Below are 13,958 nucleotides of genomic sequence, written 5' to 3' on the forward strand. Positions count from 1 at the left end.
CTCTGTCGCCCAGGCTGGCGTGCAGTGGCCGGATCTCAGCTCACTGCAAGCTCCGCCTCCCGGGTTTATGCCATTCTCCTGCCTCAGCCTCCCGAGTAGCTGGGACTACAGGCGGCCCGCCACCTCGCCCGGCTAGTTTTTTGTATTTTTTGTAGAGACGGGGTTTCACTGTGTTAGCCAGGATGGTCTCGACCTCCTGACCTCGTGATCCGCCTGTCTCGGCCTCCCAAAGTGCTGGGATTACAGGCGTGAGCCACCGCGCCCGGCCAAGGGACAGGTCTTGAGGAGCTGTGGAAGTGGCCCCGGTGGTGTGTGGGTGTCTGCCTGTTGTGTAGGCTGCATTCATGGCTACAGGCTTTTGCTCTTTTGGGTGGATGGCAGCCTGGGAGCATGGGCGCGCTGCCTGAGCGCTGGTGCCTGGAAGATGCTCCTGCAGCCCGCACCGCCTCTGTCGGCAGTTAGTGTATCAGTCACCCCAATAAGATGCTGGTTCTTTATTTTGCCTTAGCGGGAACAGGAGCCATCGTTGAAGTGCTGGGGTTTATGCTGCGGAGAATATTTTGACTGAAATTTTGCATATTTTGAAACTTAGGTTGTTACATTTAAAATTATACACATTGTGAACCTGGCTTCAAACAAGAGGGAAGAAAAAGCATTCCTTCCTGTCAGACCCTTTTCACTCTGTCACATAAGCTGACTAAAAATAAACTACAGGCACAAGAACTGGCAGCCCTCCGTTTGGAACACGTTTGAGTGCGCCCAACCGCAGGCCCTGTCTCCCGCCACTTCCCAACCGCAGGTCAGCCCCCCGCTGAGGCTCGGACCTCCTCCAGGGACGCCGGTGCACTCGGTCCGCACGGGTGGGTGACCCATGATGAGGCTTGCTGCTCTTTGGGAAGTGGTGGATGCTGTCGGAAGAGCCCTGGATCAGCTGTCAGGGGCTGTAGCACCAGTCCTGGCTCCTGGGTGGCTCTGGGGGAGGTGCGTGGCATCTCCAGACCTGTTTCCTAATGTTTCACTGTGACTGTGATCCACATGCCAACTACCAGCTACCCCCTTATATGTCTTAATTTTTTCTAATCCTCACACCTACGAGCGCCATTCTCAGTGAGGAAACTGAGGCACAGAGCCTGAGTTGTTCATTCTGTGTCCTCAGCTGATGAGTGACAGTCAAGTTCCAATCCCGGCTTCTCCCTCCTCCGCCCCATGGCTCCGCTGTCTCCCTTCACCACTCCCTACTCAGTCGCCTAGCTTCTGCCCCACTGTCCTGCTGAAGTAGTCTTCAGGAGACCACAGAGGACCCCTCCTGTCACATCTCAGCCATTTTCCACCCTTGGTCCAGCTGAGTCCTCCTGCCCTGCCTAACCCTGCAAATCGTTCTCTGCCCTGAGTTTGCCTCGGCTTCTTCACTTACCAGCCATGTGGTCCTGGGGCAAGTTACCCTCCTTGGGTCTTTGTGTCCTTGTCTGTAAATGAGGATAATAACCATACCCACCTTGTTGAGCGAGGATTGTAGGAGATCGTGTACATACATGAATCATTTCCCACAGACCCCAGGATGTCTTCCCTGTATACTTCTGATCTTCTCACTACATCCTGCCCTAATGTGCTCACCCTATAAACTCCTGGCCCTTACATGTTATCTCCTCATTGTCCCCTTGTTTCAGATCTTCTTTTCCCGCAGAGGTTGGCTTGAATATGTCTTCCTGTATGTTGCAATAGAAAACACCATTGTATGACTGTCACCCTGTCCTCTGGAGGGTGGTTATAACCAGGTATTATTGCTTCAGCTCGGTTATAATGGGTTCTACAAGCTTTCACAGTCAGGTTAATAACATAGTATTAGTCTTATTTCTAATTCTTGGGTTTTAAGGCATTCTGTTACATTTATTTTGACCACAATTTCAGTTCAGTTTATTCTCTGATTGCAGCAAAGAAAATGCTGTAAATGTAGTAGCAGAATGTAATGTATGTCTTTGTGAGAACTCCATGACACTGTAGTGTCCTAAGACACTGCCATTTTGGTATTGAAGGGATTGCCAACAAGGCCCCATTGGTAATTGTTTTATTGTTGCTTTGGTTAAAATCTTGTCTTAAGAAACGTTATTTTACTCTTCAATTTTCATGATCATTCTTCTGATGTATGATTGAACATCTATAAATTTCCTCCTCTGATCTTCTGATTAAATGGTAAAATTGCCATCTTTTCAACATCTGAAATTGATTTTCTACCCTTGGTGTTTTCTGAGTGGCTTAGGGCAGGGAGAAGCCTCCCTCTAACACCCGGGTCTGTGTGGGCTGGAGAGAGCTGCTGGTCTCATCCTCAATGCAGACGTTGACCAGGCTGTGCCCTGGGTTTGGGCTTTGTAGGGTCAGAAATATGTTTAATAGTTTCTTCCATTCCTATGATTCCATTCATATCTGGCTCTCATCCCAGCCATCACTCTGGGACCCGGGAGGGCTGCATAGACTTTGCTGGACTCTGCTCCCGCAGGGCTGAGTCCTGAAGCCCTCAGGAGCCCATGAGGAGGCCAGTTGCTTTAAGCTGCTTGGGGGTTACCGGGAAGCTGCCGCAAGCTTTCACTGCTTCATGTTGTTGAGTGTGACGGTGGGTTTTTCCCCATCCTTTGGCAAACCGCTGTATCATACACCTCATTTGCCATCAGAGCATGAGGGTGTCTAGTTCTTTTTTTCCCCATGAAAACAACACAGAACAAAGCCTCACTTTTAAAAATGCCATGGTATTTTGCCACCGTTAGGAAAATCTGTCAGCGCCGTATCTAATCTTCTGGTGCATAGAATATCAAAACAAGTGCCATTGAAGGAATTGTACTTCTGTTAATACAAAAATGTCAGCTTCACAGTCTCAGAACCAGCTGCTATCAGCCTCTTTCCAAATGGGAAAGAAAAATAATAATAATAAAGTTTCTTTCGCTCTCTGCTGTTACTGTTCTTCAGGCCTGACCTTCATAAGAAGACCCAGAGTAAACACAGCCTCACCGAAATCCTACGTTCGGAATACTCAAGCGGCATAGAGCCCGGCATCGCCAAGGTCAAAAAGCAAAATGCACCCGGGGAGCCTGGTAGCCAGCCCCTGTGGCCCAGTCTGCAGCCGACACCCTGCTTTGGCCATGGGAAAACATTAAAATGGAGAAAAACCCAGAAAGGTTTACAGCAGGACAGCCAGACTTCCCAGAAAGTTTAAAATTTCTCTGGGTCTTCGAGTGGATCCTGGAAGTCCTGGGTGGCAGTGGATTGATGTCCTGTTGTTGTCAGAGGAGCCTTGTGAAAAACAACTGCTGCCTTTCCCTGAATACCATGTCCCCAAGAATCAGAGGGGCCACAGCCCTTTTCCTCCACGGGAGGCCCTGGAGCCTGATGGAAATCAGTGGTGTGGGCACCATAGAGACTAGCCAGCTCCCGATGGAAGGGGTCTGTGTCTTGCATTGATCCCATCAGTACCCAGCACTCCCTTCACCTAGGCGCTGACATGCCGGGGTTGAGCTGGCACTCTGGGACGTGGTGTAAGAATGTCTTGCGTGTCAGTCTGGAACGGGGTTGACTGCTGCCCTTACCTGTGTTCTGAAGTTTCACAGCTTGACTTCAGCCTACCTATCAGTGCATACATTGGCATGAATTTTGTGAATTAGGGTGTTAAAAACTGGAATTGAATTTGTACAAAAAGAGAAGCAAATACATGTATCACTAGTTATTTTCTTTATGTAGGAATGTACTGTTAAAAGGACCAAAAGTTTTGGTCTGGGTCAAAAAATACAAATGTGTTTTCAGGCTCGTGATCCCTCTTATTTTCTTCTGGAAACACGAGATTGCATTTACATGCATTGTTCCTTCTTTCATGTCCATGGAAAACTCATTCTCTCAGGCTAATTGATTTACTGTTGGCTTTTTATTATTTGCCTTTGAAGTCAAAAGGCCCCAGTATCCCAAGCTTTTTTTCCCTATCAAATCCCGTCTTGTCTTCAAGAAAGGTCTGGGGGTCTTTGTATTGTGACCCGGGCCACAGCTACCACCCCCCCGCCCCTGCATTGTGTTTTCTGGGAGGTTTGAAAGAGGCCCCCTGGAGCGTACTGATTTCCCAATAAATGTAAGATTTGGGCACTTGCAGAGGGGTCCAGAAGAGAAAGGGTTGGAGGCCTCCACACCACTGGGCACCACTCCTGTCCTCTCCACTGTCTCTTGTTTTCTCACTTTCCTTCTCCACTGTGGTGACTGTGCCACCCTCCGTGGTCTCCCCAGGACCAGTGTTGAGGCACCACTTCAGCAGATACCCCTAGATCCATGAAAGGCCTAGGTGGCCACGAGAGGGTGGTGAGAGTTGGCAAAGTGGGCCTTCCTGCAGGGACCACGGGGGTCAGCATCCTTGCCTCCGTTCTAGACACAGGTGAATGTCAGTGGGCACCCACACCGGCAGGGACTCCAGTGTGAGGGCGAGGAGGAGCCTAGTGAGACTGGATCCTCTGCAGGTGGAAAAATAGGACCTTCTCAGAGTTGACTGTCACATACAAATTAACAGGGACTTGGTGAAGTTTCTAACAATAACAATTAAAAAACAATAACCCCGCAGCACATGTCATCCTGACTTTGGGCAAATCTGCCACCTTTCTTTTATTTCGACGTGTAATGGTTCACATGATTTGGATGAGAAAAGGAGGGTTCAAACTTTATAGACAAAACCCAGCTGTGTGAAAAACAGGATTAATGCCAGTGATTGGGGATGATCAAAGAGAAACCTTACTTTTTCTCCCCCTAGTACTCATTCCACTAAAGGGCGAACTGGCAGAGCTCTGCATGCCTTGGGGGGAAAGAAGTGCTAGAATCGTGCAACGTATGAGTGATGGTCATTCCAAGATCAAAACTTACACACTTCATCTGCTAACTCTTACGGTGAGGGTTTCTTGCCATAGATGCTATGTGGGTCTAAGTAGAATCAATATATTACCCCAATTAATAAAGAAACATGGATTTAGCAGATTTAAGGTGAATATTGTTTAAATTTAAATAACAAAATAAATCTCTTTCTCTTTTATTATGGCTCTTGACAGATTATACATTTCAGGCATCAATTAGGCAAAGCTTGAGCCTAATTCCACTGTACATACTCTAATTTTTGTGTGTATGTTTAACCATGCTTCTTTTTAAAATTTCCCAAACTTACCCACGTCTCTATATCGCAAGCCTGTTTCCCATATTTAGAGTCACACAGAATTTGGACATTTAATAGAATGTTGCAGCCTAAAAGCATTTCCCCCAAGTGGGCTTGTAGAATGTTTTTTTGGAATCCAGAACATCCTCCTGTTTGCCACAGCCTTAGCAGTTGACGGGCCTCATTCTCACGCACTGAAGGGCAGAGGGCCCTTGCTGAGAGATGAAGTCAGCGCTGATGTGCAGACAGCCCCTTCCACTCTAGAGAAGCAACGAGCCAACCAAATCTCAGTAAAGGACTTTTTTTTTTTTTTTTTTTTTTTAAAGCCCAGTGGGTTACTTTGATTTTTTTTCTTTTCCCCCTGGAGTGAAGGGAGGAGAACTTGAGGGAAGAGGGAAGTAAATCAGACCTTTCGGAGCAGGTATCTTCCCAAACTGCCAGGGGCCTCACCGCTTAACCCTTCAGGCCACAGTGAGTGGAAGCCATTAAAATCCGAGCATTGCTTCGTAGAGACACAAGTTGAAGGCTTTTCCACTGGAGAAGTTGCCCTGCTTGAAAAGGGCTCTTAACTGGTCTTGTTAAACCTCCCCCCGACCATTAGACATTATCTCTTAATCCTCTCCACAGTAGGAAGAATCCAGAGCCAGGCCTGTCGGTGTCGGGCAGTGGGCACCCTGAAAATCAGCTCAGGTTCTCAACTTGCCCCAGTCCTCTATTTCCCTTGCGAGCGAGGGCCAGCAGGGAGCTCTAAACTTTTCAACTTTGTTGCCCCCTCCCTGTGGAGTCGACGTTTATGAGGGGAATGGGTCAGTGCCGCAGCGGGGAATATGCCTTCTCAGCCCTCTCCTATTGTCAGGCCTGTTGGGGTCCCACATTTTATTCTCTTTTCTTACATGAGAGCTCGCCCAACCTCAGGGTTGGGAACAGAAACCAATTTAGCTTTCTAAGTGAGTGGAAGGCAGGAGCCCACCTCAACTGCAAAGGTTGTGAAGTTATTATTACAGATGGGATGTGCAGGACAATTTAAAATATTCTAATTATAAACTTGTAGGGAAGCCTTGTTCTTCATTAATGTAAGATATGAAATCGCCTCTGAGGTACAAGGACAATTACATAGTTGAGAATGTGTCTGTGGTTTGCGCTGCCACTGTGTAAATGTGAGGGTGGTTGCTACCGTCTATCTCCTTCACTTTCACAAAATGAAAAGCACACCAGTGCAAGTTGTCCTTTGATAGATTTTTAATATGATTTTAAAGAGTTTTGTTTGGTCTCATTCTTATTCAATGAGATTAATTTAAAGCACTTATCCCCTGGGTTTAAGTCAATCCATGTAGGATTTGGGCAGGGTTTGTTGCATGGGGGGTTTTGTTTGCAGGAGGCTATGAGAGACTCCTTTCCCACTTCATTAACCCTGAGTTGGGGACAGTCTCCCCTCGCCCCCCACCAGAGCCAGAGCTGGGGATTTACCAACCCCCATTCACATGCAAAAGAACTCGAAAGCCGAGGGGCTCCTTGACTTAATTAGCTGCTGTGCATTTTGCAAAATCAGAATAATACCCTTGCCATCCCAGGAAAGAAAGCTGCTGTGTGCGAGTGTTGGGGGGCAGGGAGGAAACAGTAGCGGACCTGGCTGTGGGTCTGGTTTTCGAGAGGGGTTATAGTCTGAACACGGCCCCCGTCTTCAGAGAAACCCTGCCCCCAAACTAGAGGGGCCAAGGCTTGCCGGCCCCCAGAACTTCCCCTCGCTGAGGGTTAGCGAGCTGCAGGTGGTGTGTGGGAGGGAAGCACCTGCGCCCACCTCCCCAGAGAGGGAACAGTCTCAGGTGACCGTGGCCCTTTGAACGTGAACTGGAAGCCTCGAGTCTGACTCGGGACTTAAACCCCTGTCCCCTGAGATGCTAGAGCTGCGGTCTGGGGCAGCCAGAAGAGATGAGGCAGACGCTGAGATTTGGCTCCCCTTCGGGTCTCATTTCCAACCTCCTCCCGGGGTAAAGGGGAGGTGAGAAGATGTGGGAGTGGGGCTTTACCCGATGTGGCGTCTGGTTCGCAGCGAAGGCGCGCGGAGTCCTGCCTGGTGCGGGAGGCCCGGAGGCCGGAGCCGCCTTGGCGCCCGCGAGCGTCGGGAGCCCGAGCGCGGCCGGACGTGGGGCGGAGGGTGGGAGTCATGGGGGGAGCAGCCTCGGAGCCCATCTGTCGGCGCGCGCCCGGCGGGCCGGTCACCAGCTGCCGGGGCCCTTGTCGCGGCCAGATGAGTCGTCTCGGCGCGGGCCCCGCAGTCCGGCCCGCAGCCGACCGAGGCCCCGCGTTGACCCCCGCCTATTCCGGCACGGACCCCCGCCCCGGCCCTCGGGACCGTCTGGGAGCCGCGAGGAACCAGATGGAGACAGAGCGGGAGGAGGGGAGGAACGGGCTGGCCTCGCTGTAGAGATGGGAAGACTGAGGCTAGGGAGGGGAGACCCCAGTCCCAGCGCGTCCCATCGGCCCCCCGCGCGCGTCCATAGCACCGGGGAAGAAAAGGGGGACAAAAATATTAAGTTATTGAGGATGGAAGGAAACCGAGTCCCCGTAAGAGGGATGGGAGAGGGGTTGAGTGTGAACCAAGCGACGGGAGTGCGGACAGGCGCCTGGTCATTTGTAAGAAGTTTATTTCGACATTTAAAAAAAGAGAACCCGAGAGGCCTGGCTGCCCCCGGACCGGGGCTGAGGCTGGGGACTGGGGTCGGGGTGGGTGGGCAAGCCCCCTCAGCCCCTTCCTGCCCCGCCTGGGAGTGGGGAGGGCACAGGCCACAGACTCACTAATCCACGGACACGGTCACGGGCTCATGGTTCACGAATAAATAACTTCATATACACTTTGCACACGGTATGTACAGCTCAGCCGCTGGCCCAGGCGCTCGAGGGGTAGGGAGACGGAGCTCCGCACTCCCCTTCTCTCCCTGGCAGAGGCACGGGGAGAGGGGCTGTTCTCCACCTGAAGCGTGGAAGGGTCGTGGGAGAGAGCGAAGCCTGGGAATCAGCCGCACCCGCTCCTGGGGAGAAAGGGGTGCCTAGGGGAGCCGGCAGAGGCTGGGGGCGGGGAGGGGCAGAGACGCGTATGTACACCCGGCGGGTGGGGGTGGCTCCCGGACAGAGCGGCCGCGAGAGAGGACGCCGACGGGGGCTGGGGAGACGCAGTCCGGGGTCCGGGCCTCAGTGGACTTGGCATTTGGCCCTTCAGGGGACACTGGGCTGGGGCGCCAGGGAGGGCCGGGCAGGGCCCCCTCCCAGGAAGGGGCGTCAAACCCGCGCCCTCAGAAAGGCGGGAGGAAGGGGCCACATCGAGCCCCCGGGAAGAGGCCCCGGAGCGGGCGGGCGCCTCACCGAGGCTGCGCGGCGCGCGGGAGGACGCCGGCCAGCGGAGGCAGCGGCGGGGGCGGCTCGCTGGCGCCCTGGAGTCCGTGGATGAGGATGCGGGGCACCAGAGGTCTCTGGAGAGCGGGCGGCGGCGCGCTGGGGCCGCGGTACAGGTAGAGCGCCGCGCCGGGGTCCAGGTTGGAAACCAGACTCTGCGGGTAGAAATAAGGCGACGGGAACATCCGCTGGAGCGCTGAGTAATTGCCTGCCTCCGCCAGCAGCTCCAACCCGACGGCTGTCTGTCGCTTCCATTTAGTCCTGGGGGCCGAAATAAACGCGTATGGCGGGATCAGGGCTAGGGCATCCAGGGACCCCAGCCCCTCCCCACTGCTTGGCCCAGAGAGGCCAAGGGAGTCCAAGAGGGATCATACTCATTTGTTAATAAATAACCGAGTGCCAGGCACCATCGCACGCCTTACATGCATCCTCACCTTTTATCTTCCACCGGCCTTCCGTGGCTCTTACCCCGTTTTACAGAGAGGAAAACTGAGGTCTGGGCCAATTTTCAAAAAGGAGCCCGGGTTTTGAGCCCGGGTTTTAATCCCTGCTGTCTGACCCCAAAGCCCGGCTCTTAACTGCGCCTTACCCTGCCCAGGAGATCGCAGAACGAACCCTTGGGTGGGAGGGTTCCTCCCTGCAGGTGCCTCTTTATGAAGGTGGGATCACCCTGGAGAGGGCTGCGGGGATGGGGGGTGCTCTGGTCAGGGAAGGGAATGCGGTTGATTCCTCTGCAGGCTGGCCAGGCTGCAAGCTAGCAGAAGCGAGTGGGCCTGAAATGGCAACCGGAGAGGACGCACTCCCGGCTTGCACGCCCTGCCGGCCGGAGCAGACTGCACCTGCCACCCTCCAGGGCTTGCAGTGTGAGCCCTGCGCACTGTCTGGCCCCAAAGTCCAGAGGCCTTGGCCAGCCAAATGCCTGGGGTTTGGAGAAGGCAGGCCTGGAGCCCAGGCTCACCTGCCAGGTGAGGCTAGGCGGACCAGCCAGGGTCCACTAAGGTGGGCTCAGCCACACCAGCCCTGTTTCTCTCCCTGAATTATTAATCATCATCATAATTGTGTAATTACTGTAACAGGCCTTAATTATTGATGCCCGGAGCAGTAATCAGTATTTATTATTAATGGAGTGATGTGTTCTGAGGCTTGTTTATGAAAAGCACCATTCCTGCCTCTGCTAAGAGTGTGCGAGTGACTGTGGGGCTGAGTGTGAGTGCGTGTGTGACTGCAAGATGTATTGATGTGTGCGTCAGTGTGTCGCTGTTTGGGTTGAGTGTGTGGATGCATGTGTGTTTTGTACATGTGCACCTAAGTCTGGTGAGTGTGTTCGGGAGGGAAATTAGGAAACAGGTTCAAGTCTAGTGCCCCAACACCAACTTCCCAGTCACCTTGTCCCCAAGGAGCAAGGGCTTGGCCGGTTCCCCACTCATGTTTTGGGACCAGAAAGTCTGGGGAGACCTGAAGAGCCTCACGGAAACTTAGAGGCCCCTAAGGCAGCTGCCTGGTCTGGGCTAGGCTTCAACACCCCCAAGGGCCACTGCCTGGCTGTCCTCTTCACAGGCTTCCTGGGCATCAAGACTGTCACCCCTCCAAGGGCCTGGGGCTTCCAAGACCCTGGCTGATTCAGGTGGCGGCTCCAGGAAGACCCCCACCAACTCTGGCTGAGCTAGGGCAGGGCTTGGATCTTCAGTGGCCTATGTGTCTGTCCATCCATCCGGGGGAGGGCTGACTGGACACTAGAGACCAAGTCTAATCTCATCTCTGTCCCTCACTGTGGGGACTTTGGGCAAGGCCTTCTCCCTTAGGGCCTCAGTTTCCCACTTTTACAGGATGGGGGAGGCTCAGGAGCCCTCCCTTAGCACCAACCTGTAGACTCCTGGTCCCCTCCAGGAGCTGTGAGGAAAGGGGAAGTTCCCTTTCTGCCTCTGCCCCCGCAGTCGGGCCTCACCTGCGGTTCTGGTACCAGGTCTTGACCTGCGTGTCGGTGAGGTTGAGCGAGGCGGCGAGTTCCATGCGGTCCTGCACGCTCAGGTACTTCTGCCGCTCGAAGCTGCGCTCCAGCTGCGCCAGCTGATGGTCGGTGAAGGCCGTGCGCGCCTTGCGTGGCTTTTTCAGGCGCACCGGGGGACTGTCCCTGGAGCTGGAGATCTCGCGGTCGCCCTCCTCCTTCACTGCGGACACAGCGGCATGTCAGGGCCCTGCCTCGCAGCCGCCGCCAGTGCCCTCCCGCTCCTGCCTGTGGCGTTTGTGTAACCGCGGCTTCCGACAGCGGTGGTTCCCCGACACCCAAGCTCGCGGGGGCCGCTCGGAGCCGGGACCTCTGGGGCCCCGGGAACAGGACATGAACCTTGAGGGGAACAGGACGGCGGCGGGAGCGCCCGAGGCCGAGACCCCCCGGGCAGCTCCGAGTAGAAAGAACCCGAAGCTGGGGAGATCTGCAGTCCCTGCGCCGCGCTCGGCGCTCCGCCCGCGCTCCCTGGAGGGATAAACGGAGCCGCGACAATGGAACCGGAACCAGCCTGCCAGAGTAGGGGAGGGGACCCAGGGTTTCTGGCGGAGTGAGCTCCGCGTCTGGGCTCCAATTTCCCCGGCTGCGTCCGTGACAGGAAGGGAGGAAGCTGAAGGCTGGGGTCTGGGGAGAGAAACCTGCGTGGAGGGACAAAAACCTGCTCTCCCCGGAGCCACTCTTTGTCCTGAAGGACAGATCATTGTGTCTTGCCTGGCGCTGCCCCATATGGATACGAATTCATACTGATGATTTCTCCCGACACAGGGCGCTGGGCGGAAGGCGCCGGGTCTGCGAGCGCCGAGCACTTGGAGAAATAAGCGACTCTGCCACTCGTTTGCCCCTTAGGCGCAGCGCACATTGCCCAGGTCTGCGTTTCGTTGTCATTACATTGCTCACTAACGATGGCTCCTGCTACACCTGCGTGGCATCGTGTGTTTACACCCCACAGTCGGGACAGAATTGCACCGGGGACACAGCTCCTGAGGTCGAAGGATAGACCTGGCACTGGTGATTTCTTTATCCCAAACACTTTCGTTCGGCTTTGACTGCACAGAAAACACTTTATCGAACAAGCTAAATGCTCACTCTCCTTCTCCCTCTAAAGCAATTATATAACCAACTAGACCATTTCCCCAAAACTGGCAGCTCAGACTGGGGCTTTCCCCCAACCTACTCCCTTTTTTCTCTGTTTTCTTTTATGGTGGAGTTTCATTGTGCCTGGCGTTTGCAGTGAGAGGGTTCAGCTGAATGCAAGGTGATTTCTCTCTGTAGGAAACAATAATCTGGTTAATTGAGCCACTAGGGATAGAGACTTTTCAACTGAAAAGGCAGCGCTTCGCTGCAAGGAGGGCCTGGCATCCAGCCTGGTGAGCCAGGAGAGCTCAGAGGAGAAACAGCGGCCGGCCAGCTAAGGCTTTCCACCTGCCTCCTCCAGGCTGGCACCAGGCTCTCCCTGCCGTGGGGGCTCCCCATATTTGGGCATGGCCACCATCAGGAGAAGGGGATGTGTTGGGTTGGGGGGACTTGAGTTCTCTCTGTGCAGACAGATAGTTTAAATAAGTTTGAGGAAACGATCATCCAAATCTCAAACTTAATATCGTAGAACTCTTACTTTTTGACCTAATTGCCTGGCTACTTAATGAAAATCCCCCACTTCTCAGGGACGAGGTCTGCGCTGGAGGTCGGGAGGTGTTGAGTTTGTGGTGTCAGGAAGAATGGGTCACCTAATGGGGCTTTTCTTCTGTTTCCCCTCCAGCGTGGGCTTTGAATGCACGTTCTGTGCCTGCTCTGCCTTGGCCTCCTCCTGGATAGGTTCAGCCCAGGGGGTACTGGCTTCCCAGACTCTGGTTCTAGAGGTTACATCTCAGTGTCACCCAGTTCCAGGCCCATCCACCGACCCTGCCTGCTGGGAACAAAACTCTGGTTTGGGTTCTCCATGGACCTTGGATCCAGCCGCTAGTGTCGCCAACCGCCTTACTTCAAAGCTGAGTTTTGGCTTCTTTAAATATTATCAAAGAAATGTTGTTTGAGGAGCCTTTGATAGCAGAAACTTGGGATGAGGCTGACCTTCCCCCATGCCCTCCTTGAAGGAAATGACTCAGCTTGGAAGGCGGCTGGAGAGTAGATCAGCTTAAATGCTCCACGGACTGCCTCAGGGTGTCTATTTCTGAGCTCTGAAAAAGTCCCCTCCACATTTGAGAAACGCTCCAGACAAGGCCTCACTGCCTGGCCCTGCTCCTTTTTTCACTAGGGGCAAAGGCAGCAACACCTGGGGTGGGGGTTGGGCAAGACCTTCTAACCCCTTCGCTCCAAACCTATTTAAGCGATATGTAGACAGCTAGCCCTCGTCACCTGCCGATCAGATATCCTCAGAGACAGGAGAAGAAAATTGATATTCTAATTATCTTAAACGAAACCTGTCCTCAAAATCCTTCCTGAGGGCAAAGAAATAAAAGGAGGCAAGGACCAAACTGTGTTACCATTGCCAGTTCCAGCCATTAGCATGGGCGGTGGAAGATTCGTGCCCTTTGCTCTAACTAAAGCGGGGCCGTTCTTGTTGCAAATGGTAAATAATAACCGTGATGTTATGAATATATATTTACATTGACTTCCCCTCTTTCTCCTCCCCTTCCCCATGCCAGTCTCTCTCCAGGGCAAGTTTTCTTTGCCTTTCTAAGCAGGCCTCCACGGGGGAGGAGCAAGGACCACTGGGCAGGTGCCGGCCTGCGGGCACCCGCATACCTCTAGATCTCCTCCTGGCCACTCTGTTCAACCTGCCTACTTTCCAGGCATGGTGGGCACAGCCTGGCTGAAGGAGTCTCGGCCATTTGTGTGGGGGAAATCAAGAAAATGGGATGTGCAGTCGGACCAATGAATTTCGGTTTGGAGTTAGGACATATCCACAAACGAATTCTTGGTTGGGAGGAGAGTGTTAAAGGAGCTTTCCTAAAATTTTGTGAAGACTTGGTCCAAATAGGGATCAGGAGGTACGGCACCAGGAAGGGGGTGGGGTTGGGGAAGGGGGCAAGACAATAAAGAAGTTGCCCTTACAGGGAAATTTTGTCTCTTGAAAAGATTTCTGGAAATCAATTATATGCTTGAAAGAGCTCTGAACAGCCTCTGCCCGCTCCGAGTGTTCTGCTAGATGGGGATGTGGGGCTGTCTCCCATGAAGCCCTCATACTCCTCTTCACCTTCTGCCCCTTGACTTCTTCCTTAGAAAGAACTTTCTGCCTCTGGTTTTGAGAAACAGCTAAAGTGGAGGTAGTGGCTGGGGGTCAGAAACAAAATTAGGGAATTCTTTTTTTTTCTTCTTGCCTTTCTCTCCTTCCTTCCTTCTTTCCTTCCTTCCTTCCTTCCTTCCTTCCTTCCTTCCTTCCTTCCTTCCTTCCTTCCCTCC

General features: G+C 53.3%; 2 protein-coding genes across 4 annotated transcripts in view; one reads left to right on the forward strand and one right to left on the reverse strand.

Annotated features, from left to right (window-relative positions):
- DDX31 (DEAD-box helicase 31) overlaps positions 1 to 5,044 on the forward strand; it is an 83,031-nt gene extending 77,987 nt beyond the window's left edge. Inside the window, exon 20 of the mRNA XM_017849534.1 lies at positions 2,959 to 5,044. Within this exon, the coding sequence (XP_017705023.1) occupies positions 2,959 to 3,205 (247 nt within the window). The 3' untranslated portion in view covers positions 3,206 to 5,044. The remainder of the gene's footprint in view (positions 1 to 2,958) is intronic.
- A 2,676-nt stretch (positions 5,045 to 7,720) lies between these two features.
- BARHL1 (BarH like homeobox 1) overlaps positions 7,721 to 13,958 on the reverse strand; it is an 8,660-nt gene continuing 2,422 nt past the window's right edge. The window contains exons 2-4 of one of the 3 annotated variants that reach the window (XM_017849543.1): positions 10,500 to 10,722; positions 8,525 to 8,815; positions 7,721 to 8,135 (exon numbers count right to left, since the gene is read on the reverse strand). In XM_017849543.1, the coding sequence (XP_017705032.1) occupies positions 8,039 to 8,135; positions 8,525 to 8,815; positions 10,500 to 10,722 (611 nt within the window). In that variant the 3' untranslated portion in view covers positions 7,721 to 8,038. Of the gene's footprint in view, positions 8,816 to 10,499; positions 10,723 to 13,958 lie in introns of all 3 variants that reach the window. The other 2 variants (XM_017849548.1, XM_017849556.1) reach the window with 2 other exon arrangements.

Source organism: Rhinopithecus bieti, unplaced genomic scaffold, assembly GCF_001698545.2.
Source record: "Rhinopithecus bieti isolate Rb0 unplaced genomic scaffold, ASM169854v2 scaffold_2205, whole genome shotgun sequence".
Lineage (NCBI taxonomy): Eukaryota > Metazoa > Chordata > Mammalia > Primates > Cercopithecidae > Rhinopithecus > Rhinopithecus bieti.